This window comes from Myxine glutinosa, chromosome 1 (genome assembly GCF_964187855.1).
Source record: "Myxine glutinosa chromosome 1, kmMyxGlut1.1, whole genome shotgun sequence".
In the NCBI taxonomy this organism is placed as follows: domain Eukaryota; kingdom Metazoa; phylum Chordata; class Myxini; order Myxiniformes; family Myxinidae; genus Myxine; species Myxine glutinosa.
The window spans coordinates 218,968,450-218,987,308 of record NC_136261.1 but is presented as its reverse complement, the minus strand read 5'-3'; the positions used below and the strand labels follow the sequence as shown (position 1 = coordinate 218,987,308).

The following is an 18,859-nucleotide window of genomic DNA, read 5'->3' as shown; positions in this document are numbered from 1 at the left end:
CTGTAAAATTCGAATGCAATTGTAGCACAGGAAATTAGAATGGCACTCAGTAGAGTGCATACCTCCGCCAGGCTAAACAGTTTGTTTTGTATCCCATTTATATGCCGGATCTGGATTCGGACCTCAACCAAAATCTAATCGGCTTGTTCTTGTCACATAACCAATTTATGCACCTAGTTTAGTCGTTACTCGTCCATAACTTTTAAAAATATCATGTTATATATTGCTTTTCATCCGATCTCTCAATGGTGAAGAATTACTTTAAAAAATACAAAAAACAATTCTCATATCTGAATCCATATTCAGATCTTCACCAAAATCTAATCGAATTGTCCTTGTCACACACCCAAACTACCTCTCCACCAAGTTTCGTCCAAATCCGTCCACAATTTTGAGATATCCTGCTATGTATTGTTTTTGGCCCTATCTCCCAACGGTGAAGAATCACTTTAAAAATTCTACCAGCCGGATCCGAATCTGGATCTTCACGAAAATATAATCATTTCGTCCTTGCCACATATGCTACATCTCTGCCAAATTTTGTTTGAATCCACCCACAACCTTTTGAGATATCCTGTTCACAGACAGACGGGTGAAAATATAACCTCCATCGACCTTTGGTGGTGGAGGTAATGAAACATTCACAATATTTTCTGACTTTCAAAGAGATATAGACCAGATGCTTGAAGTAAACTTAAGATCCTTGTTTTGTTGCAAGTCGTTTGAAAGTTATTTTATTGTACATTTGCACAAAATGAGTTTTTCATGATTGACTGATACGAGTTCACAGATGGGGTTGGCTCACACCTCTGTGCACATTGGCTTGTCTGACATAGTACTTTGCTGGATTGCACCTTTCTAGATTTAAGAATTCCACCTTTCTAGACGTGACTTTATTATTGACTAATGTAAATTGTAAATTTGTGATATACGATCTTGTCATGTGAATTGAAATGCAATATATCATGAGAATTGAATATGCTCCTGCCCTCTCTCCTCCTTCCCACACCCACCTCCCTCGCACCCTCCCATTTTTTTATTTTTCTTTATGCAAGTAATAGGTCGATTGTCCCTACCACATTTGTAAAATGCCAAAGCTCACAAATATTCAATTCATCAATTTCAAGAACTTGCATCTGCAATTTATTGGCTGTTTTCTATGGAGTAGCGAGATGAAATTGAAGATAACAGGCATATTTTATTTTATTGTAGATTTTTCAAATTGCATTTTTGTTTCACATGAAATGCTGTCGTTTCATATGTGTGAATGATTCTTCAAGGTTTTACTTTGCAGCTCATTTTAAGTGTGTTGTGTGCAGAAATTCAATGAAACCTACCCAGCTGATATTTTGGAGGAAACAGACTATCGGCAAAGCCGAAGCTCCTTTTTGAATATCCCAGTTGATATTTTAACACCAGAAAGAAGCCATCAGCAACTCGGCAGCTCCCCTTTTCAGGTCGCAAGAAACACTTCTCAAGGTCAGAACTTTGACTTCTTTCCACATCATGAATTTCTCTCTACAGAAAAAAAAAACTGTCATGGACTGTAATTGTGGAGTATATCAGATTTCTACTTTAGCGAAGGGCCAAAATCAAATATCATGCTTAGTTTTTGAGTTACCTGCCAGATTCCTACAAACTAAGTACACCATGTTAATTTGCAAGTATTTATGATAAGATACAATATTTCAGAGGTGTACCCCCGAAAATTTGTTGCGGTCACCTCTAAATCCAAGATGGCGTCAAAAATGTGTGCTATTTTGACTAACAATAGATATTTTGAGGATAACGTTTGAATAAAACCTCCAATCAGCGTGTGTTTGGTGTCATAGTCAGGTTCACCATGTTTTTTCGTTCAAAATCATGGTAGATTAGCAAACCTATACATTTTTGGAAACGTTATTACATGGAAAATCTGAAAATCAATGTTTACATTTGCCAATTCCGACCAATTCGATTCGACCAATTCCATTCGACCAATCGCTTCGATCGACCATTCGACCAATTCGATCGATTCGATTCGATTCGATCGACCGAATTCGAATTCGATTCGATCGACCAATTCGCTTTGCCAATAAATTTGACCGACCTTTGCTTGTGTGGAATGGACTGTGAAGACGATGCGGACTATATTGTCGGATACGACACACAGGACAGTGATGACGAACTCTAAATGGCATATTCTGTAATCGTGTATGTTTGATGCCATTGACTAAAACCATTAAACCATTAAATTAAATTAAATTAAATAATTAAATTAATTAAATTAAATTAAATTAAATTAAATTAAATTAAACCATAAAACCATTGACTGCCTGTGTATATTTTGTCATTGACTGCCTGTGTAGATGTGAAGTTATACTGACTGCATGTGTATATATGATTTTGCTGACTGCCTGTGTATGTTTGGTGATATGAATTATTGTGACACATTTTGATGTTATTAACTGCCTGTACAAAATGATAACATGTATTTGATTATGCAACTTATCGCGAATATAAAGACAGTATTTTGCAATTCAAAACCTTTGATTCGTGTCTTACCATTCCCCATAGCACTAATTTGATACTTTCATTGGATTCCTTGTCCCTGAAAATATAGGTTTAGTATATTTTAAAAAGTTTTTAGGGTAATTAGAGGCAGAAATAGAACAAAATATGTATTTTACAGTGGCCATTTTGAAAATCCAAAATGGCCGCCATACAGGTATCTCTCCAAATGTAAACATTGATTTTTAGTTTCCTTATGCTATAACCTTTCCAAAAATGTATAGGTTTGCTAATCTACCATGATTTTGAACGAAATATAATTTATTGACATAGTGAACCTGACTATCATATTAAAGGGAATTAAATTTGCTCCATGTTGATACCAATCTTGGTGGGTTTCAGGGCGATTTACATAACAATTTTGAGCCAAAAATGTGTTTTTGTTTTTTTTCGACATTTTTTTCAAAAATATGATCTTAACTGAAATACATTTTTCTGCATTTATCAAAATTCCCCTTCATGATTTGATTATTACTTTCCAGGAATTTGCCCATATACAATATGCATACTGTGTAAAAAGCCCAGGTGTATGACATGTTTTAGAAAAAAATTATATAGTCGAAAAGTCAATGGTGTCTTAATCACAAAAAACGTTGTTTTTGCATATCTGTATAAACATGAGGTTTTAATGACTGAATATGTGTACTGATTACTGGACAAGTGTACAATAAATGCTGTATATGATGCCATACAGCTCTCCTTAATTACCTTAATAAAATGTATATTTTATTAAAGTTGTTGCAATGACCTTGTAATACAAGATGGCGCCCAAAATGGCCACCGTTGTTACCTTAAAACCTTATTTTTTAACACAACTCTTGATTAGAACCTCCAATCAGGATATGTTTGGTGTCATTTTAATGTTAATTTTTTTCTACTTCCAAATATACAATAGGTAAGTGGTAATATGTACACTTTTTTTTAGCGAAAAATGTGTTTTAAGCATATTTTGGGAGTTGGCTGCATTAACGTTGGTACTTGATACACCATATAGAAGACTGAAGCAGTGGCAGTTTGTCCTTTGTGTCAGCGTTGCATTAGACCTCCCATCATATGCAAAGATTACCAGTTACAATACCGAGTAGTCATCTGTGTCAGAGTAGGGTGGTCCAAAAATGCAAAAAAATCACTTTTTTATTTGGATTTTGATGCTCTATTGGATTATTGTTAGAAATGGTCTAAATCATTCACCCAAAAAATATTTTGCATCTGAGACATCTATAAACTCATACACACTCAACATATAAATTTGTCATTTTGGTCAATTTTAATGACACAAAGACTTTAGAAATATTTTTTTCCTAAATAATGTCATTGATGGTACATACCCCTGTGAAGTCCTCATGGTCGAAACATGAGTCAGACATGTATGAACATGTTTCAAACATTGTCAAACATGTTTCGACCATGATGATTTCACACTCACAGGCGCAAGCACATGCAAAAAGTCATGAACCACAAAATGGCTTAGTACAATAGTGCATGTACCTTTTCCACCTAGCTTGCTATTGGATTGTTCTCATTTAGCCAAATTTGGTGAAAAACGCCATATTTCAATTGAAGTGTGTATGAGTTTCGAGATGGAATTGAGCGAAAATATTTGGTGGGTGAATGTTTTAGACCATTTCTAACAATAATCCAGTAGAGCATCAAAATCGGAGAGATCGATGTTTTTTGGACCACCCTAGTGTCAGAGTCTGAATCTGTAATGGGCTCTTAAACATCTGAGTTATCTGCCCTGACCTCGGGAGGATATTCATCAACATATGCATCTGCATTGATGGGCTGGTTCTTGCACTCTTTTGAACAAGTGCAAATCCCTGTGCATTTCGTCTATTTTTCTTGCACGCACATTGGTTGGATTTGCAATCTTTGTTGCAGCCGCAACATGTCATCCCCAAAACAACAGATGGTGCCGGTTGTACGTCCATCCAATCAATTTTGATTTCACTTGGACCTGTTACAATCCATCCTTGGCCGTGTGGAGATGGAAGATATTGTTCTTGAATGATGCAGTGCCTATTTATGTTCGCCTGGTAGTTGGCCCTTCGTACCTTTTTACGTAAGGCACTCTGACAGTCTGACATGGAGGGAGCTTGGCTGGATCAGATGTTCCAGAACCAAACATGATGGATCTAAGTTCATTGACGCTGCAAGTAGGGGGAGAAGGTAGCTTCTTGGACCTTTCATTAAAGGCATACAGCAGACAGGTTGCCTTCTCACAAGATGTAAATAGTCAGGCAGCTTAGCAGCATATGTATCGAAAATGGGGAACGGCTTGACAAAAGCGCCATTTTTATTTTGGTGGTCCATTAGACGATATACAATAGATTTAGGACCGGAGGCAAGAAATATACAGTGTTCTTCACCTTTTTATTGGACAAAAACCAATTATGTATATATTTTCAACAAGGAGGCCAACTTTTATTTCATTACATGCAGTGTTATTTGTAAAAGTTATGTATGCCTGTATAATAAATCTTACGCTTCCATGTAATAATAATTAGTAATATAATACCGAGTGTTTATACAAATGTGTTATACTTGTGACTCGCGCACCTCTCATATATCTAACATGTATGCAACTACAAGGATGATATGACAATTTAGCTTTAGAACAGACAACATGTTGTTCAAGGTAATTTGTCCAGCAATTTATGTATTTACGATTTTAATCTAAGTCCAATAGCTGATGATTTATTTGCATAAATGTATTGCTCGATATTATGCTGTGCGAGTCGTATTTGCGCAAAAGTCAAACTGTATATGTCTTGCCTCCGGTCCTAATTCGATTGCATATGGTCCAATGAACCACTAAAATGAAAATGGTACTTTTGTAAAGCCGTTCCCCCAAAAATTGCTAAGCTGCCTAACTAAAACAACTCATCTGTTGGTGACGGGCTTCGCCCGAGCAATGACATTGCCGCGCAGAATGTGGCATCATTCTGTTGTAGCCATAATACACTAACTTTCCTTCTACCCTTGAAAGCGGACGTACTATCACATCCTGTAAATGGATGAGCTCCAATTAGACCATCGCATGCTGGCTCTCCAAGTTTTGCTCCAATGGCTGTGATGTTGATGTAACGTGTTTTGGACGCAGTTCCAGTCAGAAACAGACATTTGCTTGCAATCCATCCCAGTCCACAAGCAGCCGATGCCAATACCATGACATCAGTATCCGGAGAACGAATTATGACAACATCCGACTGAGGTACTTGAAGAGATGCATAACGGGCATGCAGGATTAGTCTTTGATCAGCTTCCTCCATCTTTTAGGTCAACTGTGGTATTTCTCGGCGTTCCATCAGAGCTTGTTCTGCATTAAATGCATAGCATTTGGACCCTGAAGTTGCGAACAGGACGTGTCTGCCTATAATCCTGGCATACTTCTGCTGCTTCCACTCCTCAATCAAGAACTGCGCCAATGACTCTTTGAATTTTCCATCTCTCAGGGCTTTCTTCAGCTGTTTGTCAACTCGTTGGTTTGGACTAGTAATTGTCGTTGCAAAGCTGCCTTCAGCTGATTCAATTCGGGATTCCCGTTCTGCATTCTTGATTGATATGGCAGGGTATGTATCACACACCCAGTGCACAGAGGTGCTGTGCTGCTGCTTGAGGAAACATGCTTCATGATGATCTTCATTACTGTTTCCGCTAAATCTCCAAAGGTTGCATTATGAGCAGGTTACAGGGTTTGAATGAGGGCCATTGCGTCCAAAATAATGACCATGAGTTGTCGGGCCTGGTGTTTCCTCTGGTTCAACCAACTTCTCAAACTCATGCATCAGAACGGACTTTGACGTTTTCACAAGACCACCACTTTCCGTTTCTAGAGAATAGGGCAGGGGTCCGAGTGGGTACTGAAGAACTTCATCATATGTTCAACCCTCGGTCAATAGCGATGACTGTCATCTTGTGAAAGAGGTCTCGGGTGTATCGCATGGTGAATGTATGCCCCTTTATAATACGTTTCTTTAGTTTTGTCATTGAGGCGAAGTTACGTAGTGCAAGTTTTGGCCATTTATCATAAAAGCAGGTCTGAGCTTCTACGGTCTGCGCTTCTGTTGTATCATCAGAAACAGGCCTGGGTTCAGTATTATCTGGTAATTCATCATGTTGATCGGGTTCTTCACCTGCAGAACATGGTGTCTGTAGTCTGTGTTATGAATTGGATGAGTGACGCCTTTCCTTTCTCATGGGCATTCAGCATGTCGTTTGCCACCTCCTCAGAGGCCTGTCTACCAGAGGAAATGTGGCATAGTGGACCATCACTGAATGGATTGTTCCATTTGACAACAGTGTTCATGATAAGTTGGACGTTTTCTTCATCCCTTTTGACCCGTGCCTTGCCAGCATCATCCGCTGCATAGGTCCTGTCTTTAATGTCTCCAGTAAGGACTGAAATTCGCCCCTCAAATTCAGCCCTTTGAGTTGATAACACTTCCCACTTCAGTGTTGCTGCAGGATTCATGCTGATGTCCATTATCCCTCCAGGTGATTTGGAGTCTGTTGAACCCCATTTCTGTCTCCTGGTCAGCAGGTATTCTTGCAAATGGGTTGCTGCTTTTCTGAATGGTAAACAAGCCTCCATTTAAAAGTTGTTCTTCAGCATCACGATGAGTATCAGCGAGGTTCAGCATCATAAGTAGGTAGAGTGGCTTGTATCTGGCATAAACCATTCTGCTGCTTGCGAAAAACTATGGAAGCATCTCCAATTCTGAGTGGAGATGCAGCAGCCAATCACCTGCATGAGAAGCTCGGACATGTCGCAGAAGTATGTCAATTATGTCAATATACATCGGCCAAAATTTGCCATTTGGACCAAGAGATGCGATGTATTCATTGTAGAGCTGGAAAATCTCTTTGAATGCGTCTGTTCCAGTAAGTTTCTCAAGCGCGTCAGTGGATATGTTGAGGTTGTCTATCAACATCGCACTTTAGGGTTCCCCAACAGCTTGTGTTCTCCAATTGCTTAACAAATGACATGAAGCAAAGTCTATTAAATGCTTCTGCTGCTTGACAACAACAACATGCATTTTAAAGGCCATTTTCCCGACTAGAGCGGGGGTTAGCCTTGCGGTCCCCATGACGATCTTCTCCATTTTGCCCTATTTTCTGCATCTCTCCTTGTTAACCCCCTTGCCCGCATTTCTTCTTCCACCATCTTTAGCCAAGTCTTTCTCGGTCTTCCCCGTCCTCTACTTCCTTCTACATTAATTTCCATCACTCTTCTCAACCAGTCACTTTCATCCTTCCTCAACACATGACCAAACCATCTCAATCTGTTCCTCTTCACAGCATCAATCACAGGCTCTATTCCCATCATCTTTCGCAATTCATCATTTGTCTTCCTCTCTCTCAACGATACTCAGCACATCCGTCGAACCATTCGCATTTCCACCCTTTCCAACCTTCATTGCTGCTCTACGTTCATTACCCATGTCTCGCTCCCATAAATCATAACACTTCTCACACATGCAGCATACACCTTTCCCTTCAGCTTCAACGACACTCCCCTCATCATCAGCATGCCACTCAGTTCCCGAAACTTCTTCCATGCACATCTCACTCTAGCAACCGTTGCCGAGTCTGATCCACCTTCTCCATTCAGCATGTCTCCGAGGTAGCAAAATGTTTTCACACCTTCCAGCTTCACGCCATCTCCAAGATCCAACTCAACATTTCCTCCATCTGCAGCTCCCTCTGTGCACACCTTACATTTAAACGTAGCTGCCACACTGGTTAATGATTAATGACCCTCTCAGACCACTACATTTTTGATGAACCCACTCAGCGCACATTGTACATTGAATGGAGTTCACTCCGACACCCTTCCTACACACAGCACAGGGCCACTTCCCAGTTCTTTCCACCTCACCACATGCTTTACCACTTGCCATCACCTTCGTCTTTCCGACATTCACCTTCAGACCTTTTGTCTCCTTACATTCCTTCCACTTGTTCAACTTTTCCTTCAGTCCATCCATACTTTCTGCAATCAACACCAGATCATCTGCATACAACAACTCCCACGGTAAACCCTCCTTTACGTTCTGAGCCAGCACCTCCATCACAGCTACAAATAGTAGTGGACTTAGGAACGACCCCTGATGCACTCCCACCTTCACCTCAAACTCACCACTGTTCCCGTTCTTCGTCCTTACAGCTGTGCGCGCTCTTTTGTACATTGCCATCACTACTCTGATCAACCATTCCTCCACTCCTAACTTCCTCAATGCCCATGTCAATACTTTGCGTGGAACCCTATCGAATGCTTTCTCCAGATCAACAAACCCAAGAAACAACTTCTTCCTCTTCTCGATGTACTTCTCCTGCAACTGCCTCACAATGAAAAGTGCGTCTGTCGTTCCTCTTCCTGGCATAAATCCAAACTGCATTTCGTCGATCTTCACTTTCTTCCTTATCCTCCTCTCCAACACCCTTTCCAATACCTTAATTCCATGCTCCAATAACTTTATCGCTTGGTACGAGCCACACTCCAGAGGGGCAACTTTCCCCTTGTATAGAGGGAAGAGGGCACTCAGTTCCCAATCCACTGGAATGCGGCCTTCTTTCACCACCAGATTACAGATCTCTGTCATTCTCTTCACACCCCAACTTCCTGCTGCCTTCAACATATCTCCCACATCTCCCACAACTCCCGCCGGCCCTCCCGCTTTTCTACCCTTCATTGCTTTTATCGCTTCCTCAACTTCCTTCTCAGTTATCTTCTCTGCCGGTCCTAAAACTGGGTTACTCTCTATGTTGCCATCCCATTCATTCTGTGTATTCAACAGCATTTCCATATATCTTTTCCATCTTCCTTTAATTCCATCTGGGTCAACGATTTGTCCCACTTCATCCTTCAAGCAACTCACCCCCATCACATCACACCTCTTTCGCTATCTGCTTTGCAATCCTGAATACTGCTTTCTGACCCTCTTCCGAATCCAAGCGTTCTCCGAACATTTTCCTACATGCCTCCTGCGCCTTTGCTTCCTCTTTCTCTGCAGCCTTTCTGGCTGCCTTATAACTTTCATGCTCTGCTGTTTCTGCTCCAGTACCCTTCGCCTTCTGCCACTCCTTGAACTTCTTCCTCTTCTCGTCAATCCTCTTTCCAACTTCATCATCCCACCACCATGTTTCCGAGTGCCTCGGTGGTCCTTTTGTCCATCCACATACCTCACCAACGGCTCCCAACAGACTAGCTTTCATTGACATCCAACCACTTTCAAGCTCAACCACATCATCTTCGACCCTACTCAGCCTCTCTTTTAATGCCTCCCTTACTGTCACCTCTTTCAACCTCCACACCTTCATTCTCGGTTGGTACTTAATCGCCGAGCTCTCCTCGCACCTTTCACCCTTATGTCGCAGACAACCAAGTGGTGCTGTGAAACAGCCTCCTCCCCCGGGATCACCTTTGTGTCCCTGAGGTGCCCCCTATTTCGCCTACGCACCATCAGGTAGTCAACGGTTGTCGTCGACCCACCTGACGTGTATGTAACAAGCTTATTATCCTCTTTCTGGAACTGAGTATTACAAATCAACAAATCAGCTCCATCAGCAAACTCCAAAATCCTTTCACCTTCTCCATTTCTCACACCATATCCGTAACCCCCATGAACTCCCTCAAAACCATCCATGCTCCTTCCCACATGTCCATTTAGGTCTCTTCCTACCCCAACAACTTCCTCATCTTTCACGTTTTCCATCAGCTTCTCTATCGCACACCAGAACTTGTCCTTCTCTTCATCGCTTCAACCAACCTGCGGAGCATATCCCGAGATGACGTTCACCAAGAGCTTTCCAATCATCATTTTCACCATCATCAACCTATCACTCACTCTAGTCACACTCACCACTACTGTCTACAAACTCCTCAGAAAACAGGACACCAACACCATTCATGCCCTCCAGGGCACCCTTGCCACATAAACTTGTATTTCTGTCCCTGCCTGAAACCTGCGAATGAAGATAACGACCAACGGGGGAAAGCCGTACAAGTGTGCTGTGTGTTCTGAAGATTTTCGACATTTATCAACTTTAAAACCGCAGCCGTGATGCTGACGCCCCCCCCCCACCCCCCCCCCCCCCCAGAATTTCCATGTTTTAAACGTTTCCCAGTGTGTACGCTGGTCAGAATAGGTACACACCGTATCCCTGCGTGTCGTAAGAAACGACTAAGAGTGAGTGATAGGTTGATGATGGTGAAAATGATGATTGCAAAGCTCTTGGTGAACATCATCTCGGGATATGCTCCGCAGGTTGTCGGAGCGATGAAGAGAAGGACAAGTTCTGGTGTGCGATAGAGAAGCTGATGGAAAAACGTGAAAGATGAGGAAGTTATTGTGGTGTGGAGGAGACCTGAATGGACATGTGGGAAGGAGTATGGATGGTTTTGAGGGAGTTCATGGGGGTTATGGATATGGTGTGAGAAATGGAGAAGGTGAAAGGATTTTTGGAGTTTGCTGATGGAGCTGAATTGTTGATTTGTATTACTCAGTTCCAGAAAGAGGATAATAAGCTTGTTACATACACGGTCAGGTGGGTCGACGACAACCGTTGACTACCTGATGGTGCGTAGGCGAGTTAGGGGGCACCTCCGGGACCACAAAGGTGGTCCCGGGGGAGGAGGCTGTTTCACAGCACCACTTGGTTGTCTGCGACATAAGGGTGAAAGGTGCGAGGGAGAGCTCGGCGGGTGAAGTACCAACCGAGAATGAAGGTGTGGAGGTTGAAAGAGGTGACAGTAAGGGAGGCATTAAAAGAGAGGCTGAGTAGGGTAGAGGATGATGTGGTTGAGCTTGAAAGTGGTTGGATGTCAATGAAAGCTAGTCTGTTGGGAGCCATTGGTGAGGTATGTGGATGGACAAAAGGACCACCGAGGCACTCGGAAACATGGTGGTGGGATGATGAAGTTAGAAAGAGGATTGACGAGAAGAGGAAGAAGTTCAAGGAGTGGCAGAAGGCGAAGGGTACTGGAGCAGAAACAGCAGAGCATGAAAGTTATAAGGCAGCCAGGAAGGCTGCAAAGAAAGAGGTAGCAAAGGCGCAGGAGGCATGTAGGAAAATGTTCGGAGAACGCTTGGATTCGGAAGAGGGTCAGAAAGCAGTATTGAGGATTGAAAAGCACATAGCGAAAGAGGTGTGATGTGATGGGGGTGAGTTGCTTGAAGGATGAAGTGGGACAAATCGTTGTCGACCCAGATGGAATTAAAGGAAGATGGAAAAGATATATGGAAATGCTGTTGAATACAGAGAATGAATGGGATGGCAACATAGAGAGTAACCCAGTTTTAGGACCGGCAGAGAAGATAACTGAGAAGGAAGTTGAGGAAGCGATAAAAGCAATGAAGAGTGGAAAAGCGGGAGGGCCGACGGGAGTTGTGGGAGATATGTTGAAGGCAGCAGGAAGTTGGGGTGTGAAGAGAATGACAGAGATCTGTAATCTGGTGGTGAAAGAAGGCCGCATTCCAGTGGATTGGGAACTGAGTACCCTGGTCCCTCTGTACAAGGGGAAAGGTGACCCTCTAGAGTGTGGCTCGTACCGAGCGATAAAGTTATTGGAGCATGGAATGAAGGTATTGGAAAGGGTGTTGGAGAGGAGGATAAGGAAGAAAGTGAAGATCGACGAAATGCAGTTTGGATTTATGCCAGGAAGAGGAACGACAGATGCGCTTTTCATTGTGAGGCTGTTGCAGGCGAAGTACATGGAGAAGAGGAAGAGGTTGTTTTTTGGGTTTGTTGATCTGGAGAAAGCATTCGATAGGGTTCCACGCAAAGTGGGCATTGAGGAAATTAGGAGTGGAGGAATGGTTGATCAGAGTAGTGATGGCGATGTACAAAAGCGCGCACAGCTGTAAGGACGAAGAACGGGAACAGTGGTGAGTTTGAGGTGAAGGTGGGAGTGCATCAGGGGTCGGTACTAAGTCCACTACTATTTGTAGCTGTGATGGAGGTGCTGGCTCAGAACGTAAAGGAGGGTTTACCGTGGGAGTTGTTGTATGCAGATGATCTGGTGTTGATTGCGGAAAGTATGGATGGACTGAAGGAAAAGATGAACAAGTGGAATAGGCCTCAAGCTGACACCGTGTATCGTTCAATCCCCTTCCGAGGTCAGAGAGACTAAAAAATAATCACTGGTAATCCGAGTACGTGCCGAGTTGTAGCGCATACAAAAGGTTTAACTATCAGATCCTGCCAGTTTGAAAGTTTTCCACGCGTTTATGTCGCACTACTTTGTCTTGCATCGAAGGCACTGATGTTGAATCTCGGCCTATCAGAACACTTGCTTGGGTGGTCACATGACATACAAAATGGCGGCGCCGATGTCGCGCTGAATGTTTAGTCATGGCCTCGGGAAAATCGCGTTTAAAGTGCTTCATGCACTTTGAACACGTCGTGAATGACATAACTTCGCCGTTTACGCCTCTTAGATGGAGTAAATATCGTGAATGCCTGCAGACGTGGCTGCAATTGGACGGTGAGTGTCACAATCTTGCCAACAGACACCAGCATCTGGTCAACGTCGAGTTCACCAACACCTCCACGAGTTTATGATACACCTCCACGAGTCTAGGATCTACCTCCACAAGTCTCCGATACACCTCCACGAGTCTACGATACACCTCCACGAGTCTACGATCTACCTCCACGAGTCTACGATCTACCTCCACGGGTCTAGGATCTACTTCCACGAGTCTAGGATCTACCTCCACGAGTCTAGGATCTACCTCCACGAGTCTACGATACACCTCCACGAGTCTACGATACACCTCCACGAGTCTACGATACACCTCCACGAGTCTACGATACACCTTCACGAGTCTAGGATCTACCTCCACGAGTCTAGGATCTACCTCCACGAGTCTAGGATCTACCTCCACGAGTCTAGGATCTACCTCCACGAGTCTAGGATCTACCTCCACGAGTCTAGGATCTACCTCCACGAGTCTAGGATCTACCTCCACGAGTCTAGGATCTACCTCCACGAGTCTAGGATCTACCTCCACGAGTCTAGGATCTACCTCCACGGGTCTAGGATCTACTTCCACGAGTCTAGGATCTACCTCCACGAGTCTAGGATCTACCTCCACGGGTCTAGGATCTACCTCCACGGGTCTAGGATCTACCTCCACGGGTCTAGGATCTACTTCCACGGGTCTAGGATCTACTTCCACGAGTCTCGGATCTACCTCCACGAGTCTCGGATCTACCTCCACGAGTCTAGGATACACCTCCACGAGTCTAGGATACACCTCCACGAGTCTAGGATCTACCTCCACGAGTCCAGGATCTACCTCCACGAGTCCAGGATCTACCTCCACGAGTCCAGGATCTACCTCCACGAGTCCCGGATCTACCTCCACGAGTCCCGGATCTACCTCCACGAGTCCCGGATCTACCTCCACGAGTCCAGGATCTACCTCCACGAGTCCAGGATCTACCTCCACGAGTCCAGGATCTACCTCCACGAGTCCAGGATCTACCTCCACGAGTCCAGGATCTACCTCCACGAGTCCAGGATCTACCTCCACGAGTCCAGGATCTACCTCCACGAGTCCAGGATCTACCTCCACGAGTCCAGGATCTACCTCCACGAGTCCAGGATCTACCTCCACGAGTCCAGGATCTACCTCCACGAGTCCAGGATCTACCTCCACGAGTCCAGGATCTACCTCCACGAGTCCAGGATCTACCTCCACGAGTCTAGGATCTACCTACACTGCTAATTATACCCCAAGTTATTGTGCAGGGTCGGACAAAACGAGCTCTGTTGTACAATGTCTGCATCGGTGGGTGATATTGGATATGCGTCCGCCTGCGTTCGATGTCAACCCACTGTTTACGTTTGATCTCGATTAAAGGTCACATGACACAGGTAAAACCTCAGATGTTTCAAACTCGAGTTATGATCTGCAAAAATATTTTCAAAGGGCACATGTCCTGTTACACCCAAAAATTCAATCTGTCCATCTTTGCACAGCAGGCCATTGTGGTATCAAATTTGGTTGTTGTTGTATCACTTCGGACAGTTCTCTCGAACAAGCCCGTGACACAAAGACAGCGGATCGATCTCCCAGAAACGACCCAGAGATCCCCCACATCGAGGATGGTGTGACCCACCTTCACGAAGTCAGGGCCGCGTCAGAGTTGGAGAAAGAGAGAAACAGGGACAAGAGGGAAAGGGATGGTCCATGGGGACCAATCGGCACTCTGACCCTAATAAAGCGCTGACCTGACGAATCCGGGCAGCAGGACAGAATGGGGTAGATTTTGCCCCCGAATTGCATTGGGGGGAGGAGGGGGAAGGGTTCGACCACCATGAAGAAGCATCCGCGATATTTACTGTCAAGTTTGATTGAAATCCCTTCTCTCGTCCACAAGTTGTGGTAACCAAGATTTTAAATTAAAGGTCACATGACCATGGTCCCTTTGACCTTTTCAACCCAAAATCGAACCAGTTCATCTTTGCATTACAGTTCATACCAATTTTGTTATCATACCAATTATTACAGTTCATACCAATAAGCCAATCCCATAAGCGGTTATTCTGGAAACGAAAGTCTGGTACAGACCGACAACTGGACGGACAACCGTCCTGTGGAGGCATAAAAACGTGCACTGTATACTAATTTTAATAATAAAATACTCACGATCACCTTGCTGTTCTACCTGAGCTAATTAATTGCTGATTAATTCTACCTGAGATTTTTCAAGTATATTGCTTGATCTTGTGCGTTATTCTGTCTGTTTGTCTGTCTGTCTCTGTGTCTGTCAGGTGCCTACAGGTCACAATTTTCAACCGATCTTCACGAAATTTCACCAAATGGTAGAGTTGGTCATAAGCAAGAAGCTTATTGTTTTTGGGATCAAAAGGTCAATAGGTCAACATAGGCCAAAGTTCACCAACTTTGTCGAATTTCTAAAATCCTCAATTTTCATCCGATTGCCTTGAAATTTTAAGAAGATTTGTGCTACCTGAGCCCGTGGACATTCAGAATTTTCGCATACATCGAAGCCTGCATCTTTGCGTATTGACACGACGGTGAATAAACTATCATGCGATTTACCTCAGGTGTGTGCCTTATTATTATCTATGGATTGATACTTATTGTATCAATGGATTATCATGTATTCATCGGATTCATACCACCGACCATAATACCAAGCTTCCCTACTCTACATTCACTATGCTATCCCTGGTCATCATGCGGTCCCCATATGCATCTGGAGGCATTTTTAGTGTCGCCTTTATCAGTTGTTTTCCAGACGACCACGAAACGTCGTCAATAAGCAGTATCCCTTCCATATGCCAAGCTTACCCATTTTCGAGAGGATATCTCTGATGGTTTCGAAAATATTTTTGGGTTAATTTCGGAGAAATTCATTGAATTTTACAGTAGGTACATACGACAAAAGTACATTTTTTACATTTCCGTTGTATGATGCGCGCGTAAGTAAGAGCCTTCAAAACTGACAGGGCCACAGAACCATGGGAGGTCTGTGCCGAGCATAAATTCCGAGGCTGAATTATATGTACTGACGGAGATACCAGGCCGCAAAGTCGGCACCGGAGCTAAAAATCCTCATTTTTGACTCCACATGACCTAGTTTGACTTGGTCGTTCACGGAAACTGGCAGGATTTCAGAGTTAAACTTTTAATACAAGGTCAGGCATGTTATATACAATTAAAAAATGCATAGAAATCGTAGTCCCACGAGTTCGGAACGAAACTCATTTTTTTGGCACTATTTCAGACCTCAGCTTGAGGCCTAGAAGGAATGTATGGAGACAAAAGGTCTGAAGGTGAATATCGGAAAGACGAAGGTGATGGCAAGTGGTAAAGCATGTGGTGAGGTGGAAAGAACTGGGAAGTGGCCGTGTGCTGTGTGCAGGAAGGGTGTCGGAGTGAACTCCATTCAATGTACAATGTGCGCTGAGTGGGTTCATCAAAAATGTAGTGGTCTGAGAGGGTCATTTACCAGTGTGGCAGCTACATTCAAATGTAAGGTGTGCACAGAGGGAGCTGCAGATGGAGGAAATGTTGAGTTGGATCTTGGAGACGGCGTGAAGCTGGAAGGTGTGAAAACATTTTGCTACCTCGGAGACATGCTGAATGGAGAAGGTGGATCAGACTCGGCAACGGTTGCTCGAGTGAGATGTGCATGGAAGAAGTTTCAGGAACTGAGTGGCGTGCTGATGAGGAGGAGAGTGTCGCTGAAGCTGAAGGGAAAGGTGTATGCTGCATGTGTGAGAAGTGTTATGATTTATGGGAGCGAGACATGGGTAATGAACGTAAAGCAGCAACGAAGGCTGGAAAGGGTGGAAATGCGAATGGTTCGATGGATGTGCGGAGTATCGTTGAGAGAGAGGAAGACAAATGATGAATTGTGAAAGATGATGGGAATATTGCCTGTGATTGATGCTGTGAAGAGGAACAGGTTGAGATGGTTTGGTCATGTGTTGAGGAAGGATGAAAGTGACTGGTTGAGAAGAGTGATGGAAATGAATGTAAAAGGAAGTAGAGGACGGGGAAGACCGAGAAAGACTTGGCTAAAGATGGTGGAAGAAGAAATGCGGGCAAGGGGGTTAACAAGGAGAGATGCAGAAAATAGGGCAAAATGGAGAAGATTGTCATGGGGACCGGACCGCAAGGCTAACCCCCGCTCAAGCAGGGAAAATGGCCTTAAAATGCATGTTGTTGTTGTTGTTGTTGTTGTTCTGTCCCTGCTTACCCTTCATCATTCTCACACCACTTCCCTTCCATCTCATCTCTTGCACACAACATATGTCCACTCTTCTTCTGACCAATACTTCCACCACTTCTCCTGATCTCCCTGTCATTGTCCCTACATTCCATGTCCCAAACCTCAGAAACCGATCTCCACTTCGGGCTGTACCCTGCCCATATAATAATACTAATAATAATAATAATAAAACATTTATTTTATATAGCTCTTTTCAAGAAGCCCAAAGACGCTTTGACAGAGTACAATAAACAAGTGCAAAAAGACAAAAATAAATAGGTAAATAAATCAAAGCAAAAGGAAGGAGAAGGAGAAGGAGAAGAGATGATCAGGGGTAAATGCTGTGGGTTAAATGTTAAATGCAGTGTTGAACAGGTGGGTCTTGAGTGATGTTTTGAATGTGGTGAGTGAGGAGGAGTCTCTGATGGTGTGAGGTAGTGAGTTCCAGAGGGTGGGAGCAGCGATGGAGAAGGCCCTGTCCCCCCAGGATCTGAATTTGGTCTGGATGGGGGGGGGGGACAGGAGGTTGGCGCCAGCAGAGCGGAGGTTGCGGGTGGGAATGTGTCTGGAGAGGAGGTCAGTCAGGTAGGATGTGGCCAGGTTATGGAGGGCTTTGTAGGTCAATAGGAGGATTTTGAACTGGATTATCTGGGGGATGGGGAGCCAGTGAAGCTTATAAAGGATGGGGGTGATGTGGTCACAGGTCTGGGAATGGGTGAGTAGACGGGCAGCGGAGTTCTGAATGTATTGGAGTTTATTTATGATTATTGAGGGTGAACCATAGAGGAGGCTGTTGCAGTAGTCCAGACGGGAGGTGATGAAGGCGTGGATGAGGGTTTCTCTAGCCGTGGAGGAGAGGGATGGACGGAGACGGGCGATGTTTTTCAGGTGAAAGAAGGCTGTCTTTGTGATTTGTTTAGTGTATTTGTCGAAGGAGAGGGTTTGATCAAAGATGATGCCAAGATTCTGGATGTGAGGGGAGGCGGATACTGGGAAACCGTCAATGTTGAGGGTGAAGTTATGGGTGGATTTGGTGAGCGTTTTTGGGCCAATGATGATTATTTCAGATTTATCATAGTTCAGTTTGAGGAAGTTGATTTGAAGCCAGGATTTTATTTCAGTGATGCAGTTTGTCAGGATGGAGTGGGTGGCGGTGGAGATTGACTTGGTGGAGATGAAAAGCTGGATGTCATCGGCGAAGCAGTGGAATTGGAGACCATGACAGCGGATTAAGTGACAAAGGGGGGACAGGTACAGGATGAAGAGGAGGGGGCCGAGAACTGAACCTTGGGGGAGGGGGAGCAGTGGGGGATTTGCAGTTATTGATGGAGAGGAACTGGCGTCTGTCAGAGGTAAGATTTGATCCAAGAGAGGGCAGTGCCGGTAATGTTAAAGGTGGTTTCAAGTCGGGTGAGGAGGATGGTGTGATTGATGGTGTCAAAGGCGGCGCTGAGGTCGAGGAGGATGAGAATGTTGAGGTTGCCGGCGTCAGAGGAGAGAAGGTCGTTGGTGATTTTGAGGAGAGCAGTTTCAGTACTGTGGTTGGAGCAGA

At 44.0% G+C, this 18,859-nt stretch overlaps 1 protein-coding gene across 4 annotated transcripts in view; it reads left to right on the top strand.

Annotated features, from left to right (window-relative positions):
• LOC137434299 (uncharacterized) overlaps positions 1 to 18,859 on the top strand; it is a 155,513-nt gene that overhangs the window by 110,807 nt on the left and 25,847 nt on the right. For all 4 annotated transcript variants that reach the window (XR_013624430.1, XM_068127200.2, XM_078783930.1 and 1 more), the window contains one exon: positions 1,320 to 1,479. Coding sequence is in view for 3 of the 4 variants with exons in the window: in XM_068127200.2 (XP_067983301.2) it covers positions 1,320 to 1,479 (160 nt within the window). In the remaining variant the exon portion in view is untranslated. The remainder of the gene's footprint in view (positions 1 to 1,319; positions 1,480 to 18,859) is intronic.